Source organism: Centropristis striata, chromosome 16 (genome assembly GCF_030273125.1).
Source record: "Centropristis striata isolate RG_2023a ecotype Rhode Island chromosome 16, C.striata_1.0, whole genome shotgun sequence".
Lineage (NCBI taxonomy): Eukaryota > Metazoa > Chordata > Actinopteri > Perciformes > Serranidae > Centropristis > Centropristis striata.
Genome location: NC_081532.1, coordinates 6,150,418 through 6,175,135, shown reverse-complemented (window position 1 = coordinate 6,175,135; position 24,718 = coordinate 6,150,418). Strand labels below are relative to the sequence as shown.

General features: G+C 38.8%; 2 protein-coding genes across 2 annotated transcripts in view; one reads left to right on the top strand and one right to left on the bottom strand.

Annotated features, from left to right (window-relative positions):
• pacrg (PARK2 co-regulated) overlaps nt 1–24,718 on the bottom strand; it is a 195,268-nt gene that overhangs the window by 18,402 nt on the left and 152,148 nt on the right. The gene's annotated exons all lie outside the window — the stretch shown is intronic.
• On the top strand, nt 17,163–19,871 carry LOC131988232 (uncharacterized). The gene is made up of 4 exons (XM_059353321.1): nt 17,163–17,564; nt 17,699–17,885; nt 18,065–18,186; nt 18,773–19,871. Exons 1-4 carry the CDS (start codon nt 17,457–17,459, stop codon nt 19,100–19,102), a joined length of 747 nt encoding a protein of 248 aa, XP_059209304.1. The 5' UTR covers nt 17,163–17,456; the 3' UTR covers nt 19,103–19,871.

Genomic DNA, 24,718 nt, shown 5'->3' with positions numbered 1-24,718 from the left:
GCTGTTTCTAAGTAATATTTATTTAATAGAACCACTTTTTTTTATGAAAATACACAAGTAAATTGCAGATTCACTGATGACCCTCAATTACATTTTACTTGGAAATATCAACTAATTAAGCCAATGAACTGGTTTAGTGAATATTACTTGGAAGGAATGATTCAATTTACATACAAAACTGAGGACACATAATAACAAACAATCACTAAGTAATGCACTACATGAAAAACTGCTATTTTAAAGTAAAAGCACTGAATTCGTTTTTCTTTGTAGAATTTATATAGATGATTGAAATAATAATTACAGGGCCAAAAATCTTTTTTTTCAGTGTAGTTACTGCAGTTAGGCCTTGTAGGGCGGTATATATGTCTGCATGGCTAGTTGAAGCTTATAGGTTTTCCTCATTAGAGCTTTGTGTTTGGGTCCACGTACAGCGCTGTCCCCTGGCCAAGTGGAAAACAGGACCATTAGGTCGGCAGAGAAGGGACCATTTATTTGGCTCTTTTCTGGCTGCGGCTGTATTATCTGCCGTGATGGTATTTGTCTGAGACCAGCCAAGCTGCTGCTGTGACAGGACGGGGGGCAGATGAATGATGGGCCCCGAGACACAGCCAGTTTTGCTTCGCTGACAAACTGGGGCAAGAGCTGGAGGGATGTGGCGAGGACGACGAAGAGAAAGAGCAAAGGGGGGACGGAGGCAGGGCAGGGAACCAACGCACCGGGACACACTGCGGTAGCCAGTCGCCAGAGGACACAATTTACAGCACCTGTTGGCTGTGATTGATCAAAGGCAGAGCGGAGAGGGTAATGGTGTGTGTGGTCTGACACGGGATGAAGTGATGGGATGGAGGAGAGGGTTAAAACCAGACACAGAGAAAAATAGAGTGTGAGAGGGATATTGGGATGGAGGAGGATAATATAGACAGAGTGAAGAGAAGACGGGGAGCGAGGAAACAGAAAGGCAAGGAACCATGAGAAAGAAATAGAAGGGAGAGGAATAAAGAGAAAAGGTCGCTGGTGCGGGAATGTGTGAGGAAAGGAGACGGAGGGAATATATATTTGTCCCCTGATGGGAGTGTGTTAGGAGTCCATCTGTGGAGAAATGAGATCAGTGGCTGACTTAGTGGTAGAGGAAGACTTTGCTGCCCTGCGGCTTACACACCGACTCAACACCCTCTCCCCCTTCTCTCTCTTTCACTCTCTGCTCTCATACAACCTGCAGCGCATTTAATCTGCTGGACCACTCTGTGTGTATGTTCAGGTTTGTGTGTGTGTGTGTGTGTGTGTGTGTGACGCCAGCCTTATTACCAGGCTCCTGTCCCACTCCACCTCCACATCAAATGACTCGGGCAGTCTCCTCCACTCGTCTCTCCTCACTATCTCTTTCGCTCCATCCCAGCTGAGACCACAGAGGAATCTCCTCATAGAATCACCCACTAAATCATCTATCCACCAAACAGACATCTTGGCAAACACTCTTACTGGGAGCTTTCATTTTCAATCTAAACACACACAATACAGAGGCTGGGTGTGCATGCATACATGTGTCTGTCTAGGAAGGGAGTCAACTAGAAAAGCAACATTCCTGTTGTGTTTGTTCATATGGAAACTGATGCATTGTTTGATTTCTTAAAGGGACAATTACCCCAAAATGAAAAAAACATTATTTTTACTGTTACTTGTAGTGCTGAGTGTTGGTGATACCAGTCACAGAGTTGGGCTTGGCATGTGGTGCTCAAATCGGCAAAATATATTTGAAATTTAATTACAGGCAGCTATTAGAAATCCCATTAGCAAATTAGTATGAGAAGTCCTTGTTAAGTTCTCAGTAATCAGCTATTTTCAAACTAGTCATTTACTTAATGGGGTTACACTATTAAAACTTAAGAATTGTTTTGGCTGGTAAAGACTTGTGCAATTTGCAAATTGATTGCCAGGAAACATCGACAGTGCTGTCCAATCTACTGCAAATTCACTGACACAGCACATGTAACAAAATAATACACCTAACTGATAATTTTATAGACAAACATACTGTGCAGGAATTGTTGGTTACTTTTTGTGAACACAACATTAAAGTCAAACCCTTCTCTTTAACTACAATTAAAATAAACCCCAGATTCACTCTGGTGTCAGAATGATGTTTGTCCGCTTGGCCTTTAGCCTGGCTTTATTTGCATTGTTTTCTACACTGTGTCCTTTATTTTCATTGCTTCTTGCCCAAAAGGTCAAGAATGGAAAAAAATACAGGCAGAGGACAGGAATACTGCAGATACAGATACAGACACTGTCACTTCAGTATTTCTAGTGGGTCATCAGTGATGATTGAGATGATTATTTTTGTATGAGTCTATACACTGCATATCTTTAAATGCAGCTGTGTTTGTTTTATTTTTTGCATTGTATAGATGAAGAAATATGTCTGTTTCAGGGTAATATTCATTTAGGGAAATATCCGATAATGCTAACTTTATCAATGATATGGAGTGACATTTACTTAAAAAAAGCTAGGCAAGTTTTTCCACACAGAAAGTGTTTGTAATCTTTACTCAGGCTGTTTCTAAGTAATATTTATTTAATAGAACCACTTATTTTTTAAAATGAAAATACACAAGTAAATTGCAGATTCACTGATGACCCCCAAATGCATTTTACTTGGAAATATCAACTAATTAAGCCAATGAACTGGTTTAGTGAATATTACTTGGAACAAATTATTCAATTTACATACAAAACTGAGGACACATAATAACAAACACTCACTAAGTAATGCACTACATGAAAAACTGCTATTTTAAAGTAAAAGCACTGAATTCGTATTTCTTTGTAGAATTTATATAGATGATTGAAATAATAATTACTGGCTCCTTCACTGTAACTATATACTCATGGGCCACTTTATTAGCTATGTGTATCTAATACAGTGGTGGTGTGGTCTTCTGCTGCTGTATTCCACCTGCTTCAAGGTTGGATGTGTTGAGCTTTCAGAGATGCTCTTCTGCATAGCTTGGTTGTAACGAGTGGTTATTTGAGTTACTGTTGCCTTTCTATCATCTCCAACTGGTCTGGCCATCCTCCTCTGAACTCTGGCATCAACAAGACATTTTGGATCACTGGATACTTTCTCTTTTTCTGACCATTCTCTGTAAATCCTAGAGAAAATCCCAGTAGATCAGCAGGTGGTGAAATACTCTGTACAGGCACCGACAACCATGCCACGTTCTAAGTGACTAAAATCACCTTTCTACCCCATTCTAATGGTCAGTTTGAACTTCAGCCACTCCTCTCCACCGTGTCTACATGCCTACATGCATTGAGTTGCTGCAATGTGATTGGCTGATTAGATATTTGTAATTAAAAGTAATTGAACAGGTGTACCTAATAAAGTGGCCAGTGATGATTGAGACGATTAGTTTTGTATCAGTCTATAAATGTTTTTGTTTTTTAAAGGGAAATCCTGCGTAGCATACCATTAAATGTAGCTATGACATTTTCCATGGTTTTCTTGATAATAACCAAAATCTATATTAAAAAAAACATCTAAAAAGGTGAGATATCAGCTCTTAAATTAAACTCTATTTTTGTTGTTATCATTATATTTGTCCAAACAAATGTACCTTTAGTTGTACCAGGTTAATGTTGTATTTACAAACAATATGCAACAATTCCTGCATTGAATGTCTTTAATGCTTGTGCTAAAGTGACGTCACAGCACCAGACGCGCTGGTGCAGTTTGTGTATTTGGCGAGTTGAAGATATGGTCTCTTCGCCAATGAAATGCATCAGAATACATGTGGGAGTGTTGCAATGCAACATAGGACTTTTCCAGAACTGAAATCATGGCGGAAGACGACTATAGCGGAGGGAGCTCAGATATAACAGCTATAGGCTCTCAAATACTTTTTGAATTTCATTTCTATCTGCTACAGAGGCTTAAAAATCGATTATTTAGTAGGAAGCGTTGACACTTCTGTTGAATTTCCAGAAAAAACTTCAGGTTTTAGGGGGTTATTTTAAAATCGCCCAGAGGTTTTACAGGGATTTTTCCAGGCGTTTTAGGCCTAAATGGGTTAAATTAAACTCTTGTCAGCTTGTGTTTTTGTTGTTATCATTATATTTGTCCAAACAAATGTACCTTTTGTTGTACCAGGCATCAAAATGAACAAGACATTGAAGAAAATAGTGGTGGTCTAATATTTTTTTGCTGTGACTGTATGTATAGATGAAGAACTATGTATGTTTTAGAGTTAATAATATTAATTTAGGTAATAATTAGTGGGAAATATCCAATAATGATAAATTCACCTCTGATATTTAGTCATTTAGAGTAGTATAACAGTATAGAGACATTAGCTTCTTCAGCAGTTTCTATATAACTCTGCAATGTTTAAACTTCTGAACCCAAATCCAAAAAACTGGACTTCACCCGACCACCTGACACACACATTCAAATGCTTAGAGAACGTAGAACACAACACGGATCTGCTGGTCCCAGGAAACCAGATAAAGAGAGAAAAAGGTCTGGTGCTGGTGATGTGGTGGCGTGTGGAGTGAGCCAGAGGGGAGCTGGAGGAAGGTGAGCCAGAGGGGGGAGGCAGATTAGAGCGCCTGGAGGCTGCTGAGGAGGAGAAGGAGGAAGAAAAAGAAGGAAGTGAGATGAAACAGGAAAGGGGAGCAGCCAAGGAGGTAGCTAGTGGTTCATAGTATGTGACTGAGATTACTCTGCCGCTGGGCTTACCTGATTACAGCACAGTGCTGGAGGACAATAAAAGATACACGGACTGGTGAGAACACAATCTACACACACACACACACACACACACAGAGCCCAAGGGTTCAATGGGAAGCAGCAGCTACAGCTCTCTATTCTGGATGGATTTGGACATCAGGGTGTACTGTTTATGTCTACAAGTACTTTTGTGTTACATAAGGTGTGCGCGCTCTGTGGGTTACATTCAAGAGGAAGAAATACATCAGACGTATTAGCGAGTTCGGGGATCGGTTAAGACTGATGTCAAAATAATCGGCATCAGCATCGGCCTTAAAAAACCTGTATCGGTCGACCACTAATTGAGACGATTATCTTGGTATGAGTCTATACACTGCATAGCATATCTTTAAATGCAGCTATGTCTTTGTTTTATTTTTTGTATTGTATAGATGAAGAAATACGTTTGTTTCAGGGTAATATTCATTTAGGGAAATATACAATTATGCTAACTGTATCAATGACTTTTAGTCATTAATAGGATAGAAACATTAGCTATTTAATCAGTTTCTATATAACTCGGCAAAGTTGGAACCTCTGAACTGCTAGAGCAACATACATACTCATGGGCCACTTTGTTAGCTAGCAGGGTGTACCTAATAACACACACACACACAGAGCCCAAGGGTTCAATGGGAAGCAGCAGCTACAGCTCTCTATTCTGGATGGATTTGGACATCAGGGTGTACTGTTTATGTCTACAAGTACTTTTGTGTTACATAAGGTGTGCGCGCTCTGTGGGTTACATTCAAGAGGAAGAAATACATCAGACGTATTAGCGAGTTCGGCAAAGCTATTCCTCCCCCTCGCTCTTCTCTTTTCGCTTCAGAGCAATCAACCATAGGCTCTTATACTACACACTCTCTCCTTGCTCAAACTTTCCTCTTGATCTATGTTTCATGCCTTGACTGGGGTGTACGAGACGGAGCCGGAGCGCACAGCGCTGCAGCCCCCGTACAGAGTCACAAAATTATCCCGGCCTTCAGAGGACGAGGAGGAGAGACTAGTTAATTAATCACGAGCGTCTCATTTTCTCTTTATAACACTCTCATTTACTTTGTGGCTCATTTTTGTGTGTCACTCTTCTCTCTCTGTGTCTTTTCTCATTGCTAATCTCTCTCTCTATATATGGAGTGTGATGAGAGTAACAGTGATTGTTGGTGGCTTTTTTTTTTTGTAGAATTTGACGGCTTATTTTTTTATTAACTCTTCCAAGTGGGTGCCAGAATAATCACTTGAAGATTCTGGTTTAATTTACGATCTTCAAACTGCAAAAAATAGTTCAACTATTGACCCGAAAGTTACAGCTACATGTGATTTGCTATGTCGAGACAGTTGCTCTTCTTTCTGCACAGACTGATATTTCAACTACAGATGAAATTATTAAAATAAATCAGCTACTTATACAGGAATCATTTTTGAAGCAATGCTCAAGATATCCAGCTATTCAAATGTAAGGATTTTTTTGTCTTTTCTTTGTATTATGGCATCGCAAACTGGATATTTTAGGATTCTGAAGACATTACCTTGGACTTGCTAATGGACATTTCCCACTATTTTTTACATTTTATAAACTAAACAGTCAATCGATTCATGATGATGAAAATGATGATGAAACTAGCTCTGCTTCCAGCTCTTCTAAAAGCTCTACCTTGAACTGATGAACAAATACAAATCAAGCTACATTGTAAATCAATCCATTGTGAGTTATGATCTCCGAATTTGGTCTTTTATTAGGATTATCACATTTTTTAAAGCATACTAATCTTCAGGGAAAAAGAATTTGACTTCCATGCCCAAGAGAGAGGGACGGAGTAGAGTCGATTAGTCATTTGTGCTGAAGATCATTTATATTAATAACAAGCGGGAGGGTGCCCGCGGCCGTGCCTCAGCTCATGTCCCTGTGATGAATGCTTTATTGGTTAGTGTCCAATCTTTCTTGAATATTCATTATGAGTACATAGATTTTATGCAGTCATGGGTTTCATTCCCTTGAGCGATTCCTTTTAATCTATACGGTAGTGGTACAAATAATTGAATTTCTAGGAAAGTTAACATATTCATGTGAAGTAACACACGAGTGTCACATGTCGCTGCAAGAATTTGGCTCTTTAGTGTCAGAACCAGGCGGCAACCTCCGGGTCTGAGCAGGGAGGCAAACCAGGAAGTGCCTTAAGCTGCATTCTACCGAAAATTCCAGTAGGGGGCGCTAAGTTTGGCTGCAAAAAAAATATGCCCATTCATTTCAGTGTAAAATTTGAAAACTTCTCACTTGATTCATTACCTCAGAATTTTTTTTCAGGACAACAATATGGTCTCAATCGCTAGTAAAAAATCATCTTCAAGACAATTTGATGTCAACAGTTCTAATAATGGCCCCATTTAGAAGAAAATAGAAGATAAAGAATCGTATGATTTGGGGCGTGGCTACCTTTGATTGACAGGTCACTAACAAGGCGAGCCATCATCAGGAGAGAGGCAGAGCAATGCGTATCCACGGCAACGTGTCAATAAAGTTATATATAACGTTATATAGATAGAAAAGAGGACGTTTACCAATTTGGTCTCATAACTTTGACCCTTTCACTGTATTTTCACTTAATGATTATTATTATTATTATTTGAATGTTTTGTTCAGTAAAAATGTCTTGTTCAGTGTTTGGTTGGACTAACAAACACTCCAAGGAGTTGCTGTTCATTTTTATGAGGTAAGTATCGTACATTTTGTTTTTTGCTAGCCAAAACTAACATTCCAGTTAATGCTCCAGTTAATGCTAACATGAATTAGCAGCAGCTTCTCTCAGTCAGGTTGAGGTGTAGAGAGGCTGTAGTCAGTGATCAGATCCCTCTCCTCCGCCACAGTCCAAATATGGTCTGCACCCCGTATCGGAAACAAGATGGCGACGCAAGATGGCGACGAGTGTAACGCTGAACTTGATGCTTCCAACTGGCAGTCTACAAACCAACGGGTGACGTCACGGTGACTACGTCCATTATTTATATACAGTCTATGGTCAGAACAGACTGTGAAAAGTGAAAAAAAACAACAGATAAAAACAGATACATACAGGGAGATCTTTGATATCCTCCCTCATGAAAGATTACAAGCTGCTGTAAAGGGCAAGGATGAACTGTTCTTAATTGTTTGGACACCCTTTCTTGATTATATACCTGCAGATCTGAAAAATTTGCTGTTGATGGGTAGACGGTTTTCTGACTGGCGATCATGAGTTCCTATTGCAGACTAGAGACAAACTACAACTGTATTTTTTATTTATTTATTTATTTTTATAAATGATTATGTCATTATTATTGTCTTGGTCATTATGATTATTTTCACCCTTTTTTTTTTGCTTAACTTTGTATAGCGTGTGCTGTCTGTCAGAATGGGGCGGGTTCTGTTTCTGTGTTTTGTATTGTAAATGTGATTAAAAACAATAAAGTGTGTTTAAAAAAAACAAAAAAACAGATACATAAACGCCTTTTAAACTAAATCCACTGCGATCAGGCAGTTGTCTTTGTTCCAAGCAAAGATAGTGATTGTGTTACCTATGGATCCACTCTGTCGCCCTATCTCTGACTCTCAGCCGTGCCCAGGCACTTTGTGAGGCTCCCTAAGGAGAAAGGTTACACCGCTGATCTGCTACAGAGCAATCAGACTCGAGACAGAGCCCTGAACTACACGGCCCACGGGCCTCCTTCAGCTGGATCCTGCAGAGCGGCAGCTGGATATGGGTGTGAGTTAGAGTTAGAGAGAGGGAGATGCACTGAGAAAAATAAGAGTGGGAGGTGGAGAGAAGCCAGTCCAAAAAGTTATGAAATATATGCCCCTTGAATAATCAACGCCCAAATCAATTTGTTCAACGTCCAAGAGGAGCGGGCGGACTACAGAGGAATGTTTGGAGTGGGCGGTCGCTCAGCGAGCATCCAAGTCCATATCTCAGACAAACACACAACAGCCAGAGAGTCTGCCTGAGTCCAGAGGAGAGATGGCCAGGAGGGAAGGGACCCAGCACAGGGACACAAATATTCAAACTGCTTCTTATTTCTCTACTTTCATTTCCTTTATTCTTTCTGTTTAGGGTAGATGCTGCAATGCACATCCAACGTCATAATATAAAGACTTTATACATCTTTTTATTAACCCTCTGGAGTCCATCTATTTATTGAAAATACACGGTTTATTTAGAGTAATAACTTTATTTATATATCATATGTAGACAAGCTGAGGAAGCTAGTTAAAAAAGCAATCATAGGAGCTTTCACAGTGTGCCATTTATGTTTCTAGACCATTTTTAAAATGTGAATTTTCTTTCTACAATGAAAACTATTACTATTTTTAATTTACATGCAAATAGACTGTTTTGTGGTTTTATTATTTATTTATTTTTTCTGCTGTTTTTTGTGTATACATTTCCATAGACACCTGTGTCTTTTGTTTGTATTTTTGGTTCCTGGCAGCTTTATACTTTGTTAATTAAAATAAAATGAAAAATCTGACTGATAGCCAAGTTTGTGCCGAGAAAAAGGAGCCATGCATGTGATGTAAGGACAGACTGAAAGATGCTGAACAGAGACTTTGATAAAAACTATATAAAATAAATAACTAGTGGACAAAAGTATGTGGGCAGCCAAACCAAGCAAAAGAAGATTTGAACATTTCACTGATGTGTGATTGTAAGTTAGATGAGAATACCACTGTCAGTTAAATACAAAGCTACAGGAAGCAGCTTAGCTTAGCATTCAGACTTTAGGAAAACAATTAGCCTGACTCAGTCTGAAGGTAAAAAAAAGAATTCACCATCTGACACATAATGTCTTGTTTACTGATATGATGCATTATGAATACATGCTGAGCAGAAACATAGAAACACAGAATAACATTTACTTCATCTGTTCTCGGGATGAGACAATATACTCATCGTAGATCATAATTAATCATGATCTACTAGTTGTTTTGCAGTAACTCCCATTATGTCCCTGTAAATATCAAAAACCTGCTGCTCCCCCTTCTTCTTTTTATAGGTTTTCTTATATTTTTTTCAATATGTTTAAATAATTGTATTCTGTTGGACTAAAACGAGAGCTGCTCTTCTTTTTAATTCCGCTGTACTACTGTGCAATGACAAAAAAGACTATTGTATTATATTTTAAAAACAGTGTAAAACCACAAAACAGTTTTGGATAGGCAGCAACCTCAAAGAACAAAAAAGATCTTAATCTAACGTTGACATATTTCATACTGACAGATATGATGCCTTTCCAAATAGCTGGTAAGAGTTTTGTTTGTTTTTCCCTCAGGAAAGATGTGTCCTATCTGTGATGCGATAAAGACATTTCTTTCATAACGAAATGTAAGTTAAAGTCATTTCAGTATGTTTAAGTGCCATTTTAAGATTTTCCACCATATTTTGATGATTACTGGGATAATATCAGGACATAATATGTTCATATTGTCGCATGCCCAATCATACAGAAACAGAAACAAAACCCCTTGTGAAAGCCAAAATTCATTTATACAAATTGTTTTCAATTCAAAAATTATTCAGAGAATAAACAAACTAGATATAATGAGCTTTAGAAATGACGGTGATGGACTTACAGAGCCTTACTTACACCTACTGCCAGTCATCGGGCGAAGAACCGTATTTGGTAACTTCAGTGGGGGGGGGGGTAATATTTTGAGAAAAAAGTTGCAAATTTACTCGATTTAAGTGGCAAATCTACAAGAAAAAAAGTTGCAGATTTACGAGAAAAAAATGGGGGAAAAAGCAATTTTTTTCACGCAGATTCGCCACTTTAAATCTCATAAATCTGCACATTTTTTTCTCGTAAATTTGCCACTTTAATCTCTGAATTTTTTTCCTCAAAATATAACCCCCTCCCTCGGGTTCATATGTTGGTTTTTTTTACACATTCTGGCTGTATGTAATATCCTCCAATATTCTCTAGGGTTGAAATTTGGAATTTGCAAGTATTTCAATGAGTGACTATTAAGGTTTAAGCTAAAGATAACTGCCTTTGGCTCATGTATTGTTTATGTCTTCCCTAAACACAAAGTTGGAAACACAAAAAAAAAGACTAGTTTAATTGGCACTAAGGGCTCAAACCCAAACTATGGAAGCCCATGAAAAGTAGATAAAAATCTGTGTTTTCAGTGAATTTATTTAGCGGTTACCTTACTTTTATATGTGCTTTGGCAAAATGTTTTGTTTTTTTCATTTTAAACCAAAACGTCAATAAAGCTTCATTGGATTGAACTGAAGTGGGAGCAAGACAGAGAGAGATGCAGTGCAGTACAAGTAGATTGACTAGAAAAGGCCTGCAGGCAGCAACTGGCCCACTGTGCCCTGCTCAATAAAGGCAGCCATTTTACGACCACGCCTCTCGGCATTTTGATTTTAATACTCTTCCTCTCTCTACCTCTTTCCCCTGTGTCTTTCTCACTTCCCCTTTTCGTGTTTCTGTTGTTACAAAACGCTCTATTTTCTTTTTCATTTGTCTTTGTATTCCTACTGCCTGTCTTCTGTCTCTGCCTTTTTACTAACTGGATGCTGGAGAAAGAGTTTGAGTAGACCCGGGAACGCAGAGGAGGGAAGGACAAACGCTGGCCTAACCAGATTAACAAGTATCCTATTTCTCACATTGACAAATTAATTCCCGTACAAATTAAATGAAGGAACCCTCCCTTGAAGGATGAAATAAAACAACAACTCCTTCTACATGAGAGGAATAAATCTAATTACCTTGCAGAGCAAAATAAAGATAAAGGCTAATAAATAAGGAAAAATAAAGACTTGTGTGAATTCTATATGGTGTGTGAAAGTGAGCAATGCGAGGAGGAGAGGTCACTACTGAGGGGGATTAGGGTGGAGCAGAGATTTGGAGGAAAGGACAGGAAAGAGAGGAAACACTGGTAACAAAAACCAGCCATGTCTATTACAGGATGAGCTATTTTCCTGCAGGCGATGGCGAGGCAGAAGTAAAAAACAATAATAAAAGTGTGGGAGAGGGCAGGAGATGCACTGCAAAAAAAGGGTTGTCTAAAAATAAGAGAAAAACACTAAATCTGAGGGAAATGCTGCAGATAATTTCACTTGACAAGATTTCTTAAATTAAGATGATTAAATCTAGAAATAAGCATGTTGTACACTAAGAAATTAACTATTTTTGTGATCAATTTTTTCATGTTTTTTTTTCCATTTAGTTTAAAACAAACAAACAAGCAGGTGTGGCAAGCATCAATTGGGCAATAATAGCAACAGCAACAAAGAAGATAAAATGGTAGTGAAGCATAGCAAACAAATAACAAATAACTAAATAACAATGGCAATACTACCAACCAAACATGTCAACAATATTGAGTGTTGAAAAATAAGAAAAAGGATCAAATTAATAAATTAATTAAAATAATAACCCCCGCCCAAAATTTCAAGGGGTTCACAGGCTTTGTCTCCATGAAGTACACTGATGAACATACAAACACGCATGTGAACACACATATCTTCACTAAACAAACTACAATGTACCTACTATCTAAACAGACGTGCACTCACTGATAGCTAGGTTTTCATAATTAGGCTTTTAATTGAATTATCGTTCTAAGCAGGCTCTTAACTAAACAAAAATGCACCTACGAGCAAATGTGCGCCATGATTTTAATTTTAATTAGGAAAAGTTTTACCCTTGTAGGACTTACCATGATTTTATTAATGCTCTTAAAAGTTTTATCCTTGAAAAAAATATTCTAGGATGTTACCATCCCCCCCTACCCCACCAATGAAGGACTACGGATGGAAAATAGCACCACTGCTAAATCTGATGTAACCATCTTGTTGTTGTTGTTCATGGAGTGACAATGATTTATGGTATTACATGCTGTCCTTTAAATAAACTCATTCATTCATTCATTCATTAATATATACACACATGTATACACATAGCAGTTCAGAGCTTTTAAACAAGCCTCAAGCAATACTGCCCTCAAAACCCAACGGCTAAAGGGCCCTTGAAGGGGGCTGGACCACTTAAATGGAGTCAAAGAAAAAAAATAAAGAAAAATAAAGAAAAAAAAGGGGGATAAATAAATAAGAAAATATATACTCGGAGTGCCACAACACCCCCAAATTAAAGCTGCAAGCAGCGACAAAATGGCCCAAGCAGAGTGCACTGCAAATTATTTGTTTCTTACCAAGATAAACTTTAGATTTAGAAGTGTTAGATAATGTAAGATACATTAATAATTTCTTATTTTGAGTGTTCAACATGCTTATTTCTAGGTTTAAGAATCTTAATTTCAGAAATCTTGTCAAGTGAAATTATCTGTCCATGCAGCAAGATCATTTCCCTCAGATTTAGTGTTTTCATTTTGTTTTTTTAGACACACCTTTTTTGCAGTGTGGAGGATGGGGTAGGAGAGGAGAGTAGAGGAGAGGAGAGATGAGGAGAGAGAGGAAGGGGAAAAAAAAAACAGCACCCAGACGGAGACAAAATGAGTGGCAGGCGACGGTGCGAGGCTGTCTGGGCTCGGGCTGTTCAGATCCACTGACATTTACAGAGTGGCCGATAGCTCCTTGCTATCCTCCCCTTGAAAAGTTCAAACGCACCCAGATCCACAGAGGAAATGCTACGGCGTGTGGATTAACACTCTCTCTCACATCTCTCTGCAGGCCTACCCTCCATCTTTGTGTGTAACGGCTGTCACAACTACCTGTGTCTATATCTCCAACAACAAAGGACAGATCCACACTCGGAATTCAAAAACACAGCACCTGTGTGTGTGTGTGTGTGTGTGTGTGTGTGTGTGTGTGTGTGTGTGTGTATTGTGAGTTTTTGTGTGTCCTGGCCCAGCTTGGGCCGGTTGACAGACAGACAGGTAGGAAGTGAGAGGTGTGGGAAACAGAGGTAGGGAGAGGCTGCTGAGACAGGTCTAATTAGAGTGGAGCAGTCGCCCAGCTTTTGGCCCAGCAGGGGAACTCCCCACCACCACCACCACCTCCATGCCATCTACCCCCCACTGCTTCAATATACACACACACACACACACACATACATACACACACACACGCACGCTGACACATGCTTGCCAATACTTCAGCTGGGAGGGGACACAGAATGCACTTCCTGTGACCTCAGTGTTTTTCTTGTTTCTTTGCTGGAGCAGTGGGAAACTGATGTCGCCTCCCTTTTTTCCCCCTCTCTTATCATTACCCTCTAACGTTAGCTCATTTCTTCTTGTTTACAGTTTTTGCACACAGCAAATGCCAAAGTGTTAAAATCCCAGAGTTTTGATGACGGGAGTAGAATATTTAACACTTTGGTGTCAACTGGCACAAAGTACACTTTCCAGGTTGCACCATAATCTCTCTCTGGTGTTCTTTCTATGCATAGTGTTGGTGTAGAGTTTTTGTAGTGTTTATTTTACAATGATAGACTCCCTGAGAGTCTATTTCTTGATTGAGTCTTTCCCGGCCGCACCAAGAGTTAGGTTTCGATTTCATCATCAGCGCTCCACGCCCTCTCATTGGTTGAATCCAGTCGCATCATTGAGGAGTGCAGGCAGCCACCACGCTAACCGACGTCTTCAACAGCCCCGCGGGACTGCAGGTAGGCTAAGAAACTGAAGTGAATAAATAATGCATGGAATATTTTTTTCACGTTTCAATCCGTAAATATCTAAAAACCTTAACGGTAATACATTAAGGGGGCAAACACGGTTTCAATGTGGTTTAGCTAACTTGCTATATCGGTTGTAAGGGCACTGCAAATGTTTAATTTATCAGAATTGATATTGTGTTTGTAATGTTAATCACGGTTAAGCAGGTTATTTGACAAAGAAAAACACAGAATTCGTTTGTTAGCTATCTTAAAATAAGCTAGTCTCTCCCGGTGGCTAGCTTTACCGAAGCTACTTAAAAGCTCCCGACTCCCGCCTGAAGTTACGTTGCTAGTGGGTAACTGCGCACTAATTGTATGTTTGTGTTATGTGCAGTTGTGGGAGTTCTACAGCAATGCTGTTCAAAGTACAGTACAAAGGAAAGAAGAAATACGTCAAACTAAATGGAGCCTCACATTCAGAATTTCTCAAGGAGGGTAAGTTAATGTGTCTGCTTCTTGTAGCCTAAACGATAGGTATATTATGTTCTTGGGAAATGAACTTGTTTTCCCACTTTGTCTTGTGTCTGTGGTGGTAGTAAGACAGTGTTTCCCACACATAGACCATTCTGTGGCGCACCGCCACAGAATGGAGACCGACCGCCACAAAATGATTCTGTTTTGTTTTTTCCTCTCTTGGGGATTAAAAAAACTGTAACGTCTGTAACGTTAGCCAACACACAGAAAACACCACATTCACATCAATAAATAAATGTTTTACAATGAACCGGGCCGGTCTCAGAGGTAACGTTAAGGCATCTTTAATGGTTTCCTTAAATGCCGTTAACGGGACGAGAGCAGTCAAAGCGGCTGCTTCAAGCTAGCTATATCGAGGGTAGGTTCGCTTCCTGTTTTCAAAGTAAAAGCACAATTTCTAACGTTATAAAGGGCAACGGGCGTTTTATTTTTGTGAAAGTAACCGGAAGTGCGTTGCTCACGACGGCTAGCTTGAGTAGCGCCGAATTCGTCCGAACAAAATTGTAAACAACTGGTATTTAGACAAATTAACGACGCACTGGGGATCTAAACGGCTACTTTCTCACCTAAAAAGGTTTAACATGATAATAAAATGATATATTTAAAGAATTTGGAGCACCACAAGAATGTGGAGCACCACACATTGCTACCTGGTCTGTGGGAAACACTGTAAGATGAACAATAATGCACCCCAAACTTCATTTTTTTTTCTCTGTATTCAAAGCTAAAATGAAGTTCAGTATACCCAATGAAAAAGACATATATGTGCTGGATGACACTGGAACAGAGGTCGATGAAGAGGTATTCAGTGACATTCTGGAGGAAAAAACAGACATCCTGTGGACAATTGTCGACACTCTTTCAGTCACTGGTAAGTGGTCATTTGATGAAATTGTACTTTTCAAAGTTACAGTATTATCATGTGATCATTGAAATTGACGTAACTATACAAAAATGATTAGATTAAGTTAGACAGAATTTGCCTTTTATTGTTTTCAGAACTGATCCATTTACCTATGAAACATGTCGACGATAAGAATACTGACCTGAGCACTCAGTTATCAACTATTAGACTGTCTGCCATGGCCTGAATTGCTCAACTACCACTATTGTTAGCACTTCTTTAATAGATCAGAATGCTAAATTCACAGAAAAATTGCAGATGGGGGGTATGGCTTGGCTGCAGCTAATCCTTATCATCTTCTTTCAGTTTAAACTGTCAGTCAATTCAAGAAACCATACCTAACTAATATTTTTGAAAATGATGTGCTCCATCTTTTCAGACTCTCCTGCATCTTCATGCACGGACACCTTGTCACTATCATCACGCTCATCCGAGAGTGATACTTTTCTGATGTCTCCAAAAAGACAGCACATTGATGACACCTTTCTGATGTCTCCAAAAAGACCATGCGTTGATGATGACATCCCAGAGTCCCAAAAGAGTCAGCATATTGATGACAGCTCTTCACAGGCCAAAGAGGTGAGTTTTTTTGTACATTCTTTTGCCAAGTTCTAAATGTGTGTCAGTTTTTTGTTTTGTCTTATTTTTACTTGTTTTCAAGCTTGTCAAGAGAGTTCTGGAACAAAAGCCTGGAGGGGAGAAAATACTTAAAGAATATGCAACTAAGGGAGAGATGAAGGATCGAACACGCCGTGAACTTGTCAACATTGTTGTTGCTGATATGTTGGAAAAGTATGGGTAAGTCAAATACTCCTTGTACACGATGCAGTCAAGAGCATATTCATAGTGTTTGATTGCAGACATGTTGTTTATAAAAAACAGGTGATTGTAATCAAATGAGATTATCAGTACAACCATGGCCAGTAAACTGTGGTCTTGTGCCACATGGCTAAGTTATTTCATATATACAGATATTCTAATATATATATTCTTTTCCCTGTCAATGCAACCTATCATTTACCCCCACAGAAGCGCTCCACCAAAGGACAAAAGAACACAATATGCATTGGGGATTGTAACATTGTTCCCTGCTCTGAAAGATCCCTATTCGAAAAAGGGCTATGTGAGTATATATTTTAACGAGAAGTTTACCAACTTTTCAAATTATAATAATAAAAAATATTGTTCTTTCATAGGAGCAATAGACATAGAGGTTTTTCTTGATCAGGCAGTAAGGAGGGCAATTAACATTCTTGAAAATGACAGCAAATTCAGGACTGTGTTTAGCTCAATATTTTGTTTTTAAATTTTGTTGATGAATGAATAATGTTTTGATGTATTTTCATCTTATAGTTTCTTTCACCAGGTGTCTTACCATGCTCAAATTTCTTAATTTATTTTCAAACTTGTTTTTAGGAGCATTTCTTTGATGCAGATAGCAACGAGGGCTACATTGCCTGGAAGCTTAAAAACACACAGCGAGAACTCAGCAGTGGCCGTAGCAGTGGAGTTCGGAGAAGGAGCTCTCAAACCTCAGACAGCAGCGGACCAGAGTTGGAGAGGAAAGTGACTAAAGAGCAACAGCTGGAGGGAGACCAGTGCTGCGAGGCCATATCTCTACTGAAACACAGCACAGATAAAGAACAGATCTTCATGAAAATGAGAGCAACCTTCCAGCACAGACAAAAGTTGATCCATGATCCAGAGCGATGCAGCACAGTGGTTACAGTTTTCCCAAGGTTCCTTGACACAAAAGGCCTTGTAAGTTCACATTAATTAGGTTGATAATGTTTTTTTCCATCAATAACAGCTTTGTAAAGATGAAAGTGGTACCTTCCTTCCATTGCCACCATCATCAAGTACACATGCACTTGCTTGCACTTCCTCCCCTTTAGGTTCTACAAGACTTTGAGCTGTTGTTTGGAGCAGAGACTTCATCAAAATTCTTGGAGAAATGGGGAACACTCCTGAAGGCGAAAGTAATTGAACAAGCCAAAAACCTCAGCAAAACCCCGCACCTTGACTATCTCATTCAGTCTGCAGACGAGAACCCTGATGAGGATGGAGATGAGGAGGTCCCAGGTAAGTGACATAAATGAATTCCCTGTGTATCTCCACCCACCATTTCAAATGTTGTCTTATTGTGTTGACAGTGATGTGGTTGTGCTGATAGTATTTTTTTCAAGAGCCTGATGAGTGTTGATATTGATTTGTCAGGTGCATCTCATACTGAAGTTGAGTTTCTCATCCCCTCTTCTCAGGTTGGGATAGTGACATGGCCTCAGTTCTCCTGCTTGTCTACCTCCTGCCACCAAGTGGAAAGAAGGGAGCCGTGAAGATCAGTATCCGGGAAGCTGTGGATCGCGTAGTGAAGTTTCATAAGGTCAGTGTATCCTGATTTCCATTTTGAAAGCATCCAATATCAACGAGTGGAATCCACATTCCAAAATCAAACAAATGTTTTGACCAATTATCATTTCTGTTGATACAGAGGAACTTACCCAAGTGCATTTTTACATGATGGGGTAGCACGACAACATACTCAACATAAGTAAATCTCAGCCAGGAAATATCTGGATCTAAGAATATTGTTAAGAGGGTTGACTTAATCTGTTCTTCCATAATTCCTCTATTTAGACACACTTTTCCACAAATAATTTATAAATGTAAATGGCAATAAATATAATATAAGCACATTTTTATAATAATGGTATCAATAGCAATAGATATAAACATCTTTATATAATAACTTCATAAATAGCAATAAATACAAACACATTTATATACTAAATTTATAAAAAAATAAATAGCAATACATAAAAAAAAAAACATTTTTTATAATATTATAGCAAGTCACATAAATACGTTTTCTTTTTTTTTCTTGAAATCCTCCAACTGTGCTGTCAGATTTCTGACTTTGCTATAAAAAAAGATGTATAGTGTAGTAACACTTTTGTGTTATCTTGCAGTCGGGCCGAAGCCTACAAGAACACTCTGGTCCAGCCCAGCGGAGGCAGCCCTACATCCTGGCAGTTGGCATCACAAGAAAAAACATCCATGATTACTACATTGCGATGGATGGTGAGCTCCTTCCCTGCAAGGCCAGGTCTTCCCTTTCAGCCTTTGATGAACTGTTCAAGACGCATTATGTGTTTGGGATCTCCTATGACCAGGCCTTAAACAGCCTGTACACATTTGTGCAAACCACTGTCTACAATATCGATGTGGGGCTTTCTCGCGAAACTCCCAGAGTCAAGGACCTCAGGGCAAAGCTCCTCAACTCAAGTTGTGATGTATAAATGCTTTGTTTGCCAGTCTACTTTTGTCACCATCCAGCAGTTGCTCCGTCATCTCAAACTTACACATGCCTTTTTTCCCGGCAAGAAGTTTCATTTGTTGTGTGACCATAATGGATGCCGTCAGAGGTTTTGCACTTTTTCTGGATTCAGGGATTTTCTGAAAATGTTTCCCTGCTGAAAGTTGATGAGTTGCTCATGTCTAAGCCATTTGATCTGCAGACAACGTATGGTTTTGACAGAGAAGATCAATATGTGGTGCCTGTGCATGTTTTTGTGTAAGAAATGTGTTAAGTGGTTGCACGCTGTTTTTCATCTTGACAATTATTTTTGCAAAAATTGATTTTACAGGTTGTTTTTTTTTGCACCATGGCTTCTAACACAAGATGTTTTATGTCCTTGTAACAAGAGTTAACTTCCATAACAAGACAAGATACTTGTTGGGATGTATTGTAATAATAAAGATATTATATTTCAGGAAACTTTTGTGAGGACTACTAATTCTTTAAGTGTTAACAATTCACCTCAAAAGTGTTTGGTGTACACCAGTCATAGAGTACATTCTCACTCTGAGTGTTAAATAATCAGCTCTGCAAAGTGCTACAAATTACTAAACTAGAGTATATATTTTACTCTCTGGGAGCTTTAGGATTACACTGCAAGTGTCACAAAGCACTGAAGTAGTGTCTAAAAGTACCAGTGACGGAGTACAATTGTACTCTCAGAGGGTTCAAATGTAACTCTTTATTTGGAGTATATGTTTTACACTTTTGATGGAGTTCAGTGAACACCAAACTCTTGGACCTATATAAGCACTGAAACTGGAGTTAAATGTACTCTTATAGAGTACAATGTACACTGGGATTTTTGCTGTGCATTTTTATTTCAGTCCACTTTCATAGTTTTCAGTCCACTAGTAGAAACAGAAAACGTAGAGAAAATAAGTAGAGGTCAGGAATCGAATTGTTAGAATCAAAATGAGGCACCCAAACTACGACGGCTTATTAGGGCTAAGTATGAAAAAATAAAATAAAATAAAATACGGAACCGGGGGAGGGGGGTAATATTTTGAGAAAAAAAGTCGCACATTTACGAGATTTAAAGTAGCAAATCTGAAAGAAAAAAGGTTTTTTTGTCATACTTGGCCCTAATACGCCGTCGTAAAACCATGATGTCACTGCACCCCTAATTTTATTTTAAAACATGTTTGTAGATAATAGGTTATATGGAAGGGAACACTGTACTTAAGAGCCAAACTATCAAAATATTGTTTGGGTTTAACTTTTGACTACAGTGAACTTATATGATGTTAGTAGTACTACTCCATTCTACCTGCTAGCCACTCTCACCTGATCAGCCCAACTCCTCTCACCTGTTCACTCAGCTGCTTCAGATCACCAACCAGGACTCCTGCCTCACACACATTTACTGCCAGATTATTCATTGTATTTATGTCTGACTTTACAGTGTTTCTTTTTGGACTGATTTCCTGTTGCCGACCCTGCCTGTCTCTGACACTCCTGCTTCCTTAGATTCCCTGGTAAAGGCCTCAGCCTTCTGTCCCAGACCACGTTTTTTGCCTCTGCTCCTCCTGGTTTCTGTTTACCTGTTCCTGTCCCACCTGTGTGTTTTGTTCTGCTCGCTCCTGGATTCCACATCTGGGTCTGAGCTCCCAGCCTAGGTTGTCACGGTACAGCAGCCCTTCTGTGAACTTTTGTGTACGCATGCCCAAGTCCCGGCTCGGTTCTCCTCTTCTGGGTTTTCCAAGTCCTTTCCAGACCTACAGAGACTTTAACCTACTTCATTGTTCTGAACTGTACTGCTACGTGACAGTTGAATTGAACTGAATTCCTTGCTGCTGCCAAGAATAAAAGTAATTACCAACTACTCTTGCTGTCTTGTGTGCTGCAACTTGGTCCTCACCATACCAGTTACATAGAATTATGTTACTTCCTCATGAGCACCAGGCTATCCTGCATGTCTCTCAATAATCTCTATAAACACATATCTGCATATGAATGTGGAATCTGTAGGCAAGATCTGTAGTGTTCTGTTTTCCATTTTTTGTCTGTTTGTAGTCCGGGGTTTTGCCTTTAAATTAGCTTTTTTAATTATCTGCATTCAAATTCACATATCAGTTTATGGAGATTAGCCGAAAAGGCGCTAAAACAAGTTGCTGATCAGACTGTAAGCAATGACCGGTGAATGGAAGAGGAGGTCTGGGCTCGAGTATCCGTCATGCATTATCTGGATATCCACTGGCTACACTGGAACGGTCTCACAGGCTGCAGCAGCGTCCGACTGATAGCCGATGGGTTCTGAGATTGGTTCCACTATAACCATGGCAATAAAAAAGGACTATGTACCAACAGCGGCACTAATTTTCCTTCAGTTTAAGATTCTCATTTTGTCAGTTGCTTTAAAACCTCGTCTTCAGAAGAGCTGACTGAGAGAAACAACAAACATGTCTCTTGTTGAGGCACAGCGTCCTTACTTCCTGTTTTACTGTTTTACTGACAAGTAGATCTGTAATATGGCGAAATGAAGGGTGTGACAAAAAAGAGAACATTTATTTTTAGACCAGGTTGGACCTTGTTTTTACGAACTGATAAGTTTCTAGTTTCGTTTGTGTTTTAGCCACATGATAAACAAGCACAGCTGCAGAAACAACAAGATGTCACCTTTAAAATGAACCCCCATGCATGCATTTTTACCTTAGTTTTGGCTCAAAATGTTTTGTGGTTTAATCCTGACCCTTCTCCTACCACAGCACGTTGATTTTAAGAGGTAAATGTTCAAACTGATACATGCTTGTGTTAAATTCTGTATTTTGAATTTGATAAAAAATGTTATTTACGTTTAACACAGCACCCCAACTTCTTTTAAACTTGAGTTATAAGAGGAAGACATTTCAAAATAAAAATAAAAACTGTTTTTTCTTCATTAAAAAGATGATAAGAATAGCCTTGCTTAAATCAATAATACAGAATGAATCATCTGTCAACACAAAAGGGATCACAGTGACATGATGTTGACTCTACAGCAGGGGTCTCAAACTCAAATTACCTGGGGGCCGCTGGAGGCAGCATCAAATGACCAAAAAAAAGACACAAAATGACAGAAAAAAACTAAATTACTTTAAAAAGACACAAAATGACCAAAAAAGAGAGACAAAATCACTAATAAAAGACACAAAATGACCAAAAAAACACACAAAATGACGAAAAAAATACACAGAATTACTAAAAAAGACACAAAATTATTTAAAAAATATACACAAAATGACCCAAAAAAGACACAAAATTACCAAAAAAGACACAAAATGACAGAAAAAAACAAAATTATTTTAAAAAAGGACACAAAATGACCAAAAAGAGAGACAAAATTACTAAAAAAAAGACACAAAATGACCCAAAAAAGACATAAAATGATCCAAAAAAGAAACAAAATGACCAAAAAAGACACAAAATTACCCCAAAAAGACACAAAATGACCAAAAAAGACACAAAATGACCCAAAAAAGACACAAAATGACCAAAAAATGCTCAGTTATCAAAAAAGACACAAAATTATTTAAAGAAAGACACAAAATGATCCAAAAAAGAAACAAAATGACCAAAAAAGACACAAACTGGCAGAAAAAAACTAAATTACTTAAAAAAGAAACAAAATAACCCAAAAAATACAGAATTACCAAAAAAAAGAGACAAAATTACCAAAAAAGTAATTAAAGGGACCTTCCGCACACAACACGGTAAATTGCCATTCATATAAAACTCATTAAACTCTCATATCAAGGTGGGGGCCACAAAATATCGCCACAAGGGCCACAATTGGCCCGTGGGCTGCGAGTTTGAGACCCCTGCTCTACAGTGATAAAAAAAAAAAGTTGAAAAAAAAAAAAAAGTACTGAAACAGACAAAAAATATGCAAGAACCATGACCAGGCAATATAACTTTAGAGTAATTGTAGTGCCTTCACTGATGATCTCTCCAGCTATGGTGCTTGAACTTTCTCTGTTCCTCGTCTCTCCCACCCCTCATGCAGCCTGGAGTGAATCCGCCTGCGGTGATGATGGTCGGCCTGGCCTCTTCATCACCTCTTAATCAGAGTGTTGGCACTGACTGCCCAGAATTGGATCAACCTCTGTGACCCCTGCTGCTGCTTTCCTTCCAGAGGTCAGCTCCACATCACTGCACTGTCTCCGAGGCAGCGGCACGCGCTCTTAAATGAAATCTTATTTCTCGCTCTCCCTCTTCCTGTCTCTCTCTTTGTCTTTATCTCCCTCTGGCTTGATGTATTAACCCGGGCATGATCTTTTGCAGCCCAGACCTGAGTTACTGGAGTTTTCACTCTTTATTCTGAGCTGTGCTTGAGTTTTGGGCAAGACGTCAGTCTAGACAGAATTCTGTGTGCGTTCGTCGATATTACCAAGACCAATATTTATGATAAATGATTAACAAGCTGTTCTTTTGACCACAGGTAAAACAGGCATGCAGACGTAGTTTTTCTTGATTGGATTCGATTGCAGGGAAGCTGCAGTGTAAACAACACTGATTGCACATTGTCTGCAGGAACTCTTACTTAGTGCCCAAGATTAGGGCTTGTTTCACCTTCTGAGGGCTGGTAAACAATACAAATCAGAAAATGAAATAAATAAAGCCACCAGCTGCCAAGGCTTACTTTTGGAGATAAAAATCATAATGGATGTTTCATATAGATGTGTTGTTGCCAGTACTCATTTTATCCTACAGAATCAATTAACTCATCTAAACGTAGTTGCTCATTTTAAGTGCACCAAATTTACAACAACTGTGTGATGTAAAACTACAGTTAATTTAAATAGCAAGAGAGCATTATGTTGGCGCCTCATTACTGCGGAGACACACTACTGATTATCACTTTGTGAATATATGTCTGGTAATAACCAATTGAAATGCTCACATGCATTTTATTCAATTCTATGCCAATGTCTCATTTAAATCACCTTTGTTTGGGCTGGCTATTATTGATTTCACCCCATTTAAACCCAAATCTGCAACAGCCATACATATACTTTATGTCTAAATAACAATATGTGCCAGTTGTATGTATATACAATACAACCAAACCACTGACTATTATTATAGTGCCTGATGCATCCACAAAAAACACATATAAAAATGGCAAAAAAACAGGGGGAAAATGGTACGCAAGTAAGTTACAATGTGAAAATAGGCTTGTTTCTAGTTTAAAATCGGGTGATATTTTACTTTATTTCCTTTTTCGTCAATGTGCTGACAAGTATGTGATCTTGATGTGTGTCTTTGGTCTCACTTGGCTGGCTACATATATGCACACGCACACACACACACACGCAGGCACACACACACACACACACACACACACACGCAAACACGCACAGATCAGGAGGTGTTGAGACACAAAGGCATTCATGCGTGACTGTACTGTATGTTTTCACCTTCCTGTTCTCCACCACATGTTTGGATCTGCTTGCATATCTAGTTTGTTTGTCTTTCCCCTCCAAGTGAGCCTCTGTATGTTTGGGTGCCATTGTTCAGTTAAAGGTATACTATGCAGAATTTTCGTTAAAAAATCAATGCATGAACAAAAAAATCC

Excerpts from the sequence above, each read along its gene's own strand:
- LOC131988232 (XM_059353321.1), top strand. The coding sequence starts at position 17,457 with ATGAAAATGAGAGCAACCTTCCAGCACAGACAAAAGTTGATCCATGAT. Across the intron at positions 17,565-17,698 it reads TCCTTGACACAAAAGGCCTT|GTTCTACAAGACTTTGAGCT; the intron begins GTAAGTTCACAT and ends CCTCCCCTTTAG. Across the intron at positions 18,187-18,772 it reads GCGTAGTGAAGTTTCATAAG|TCGGGCCGAAGCCTACAAGA; the intron begins GTCAGTGTATCC and ends GTTATCTTGCAG.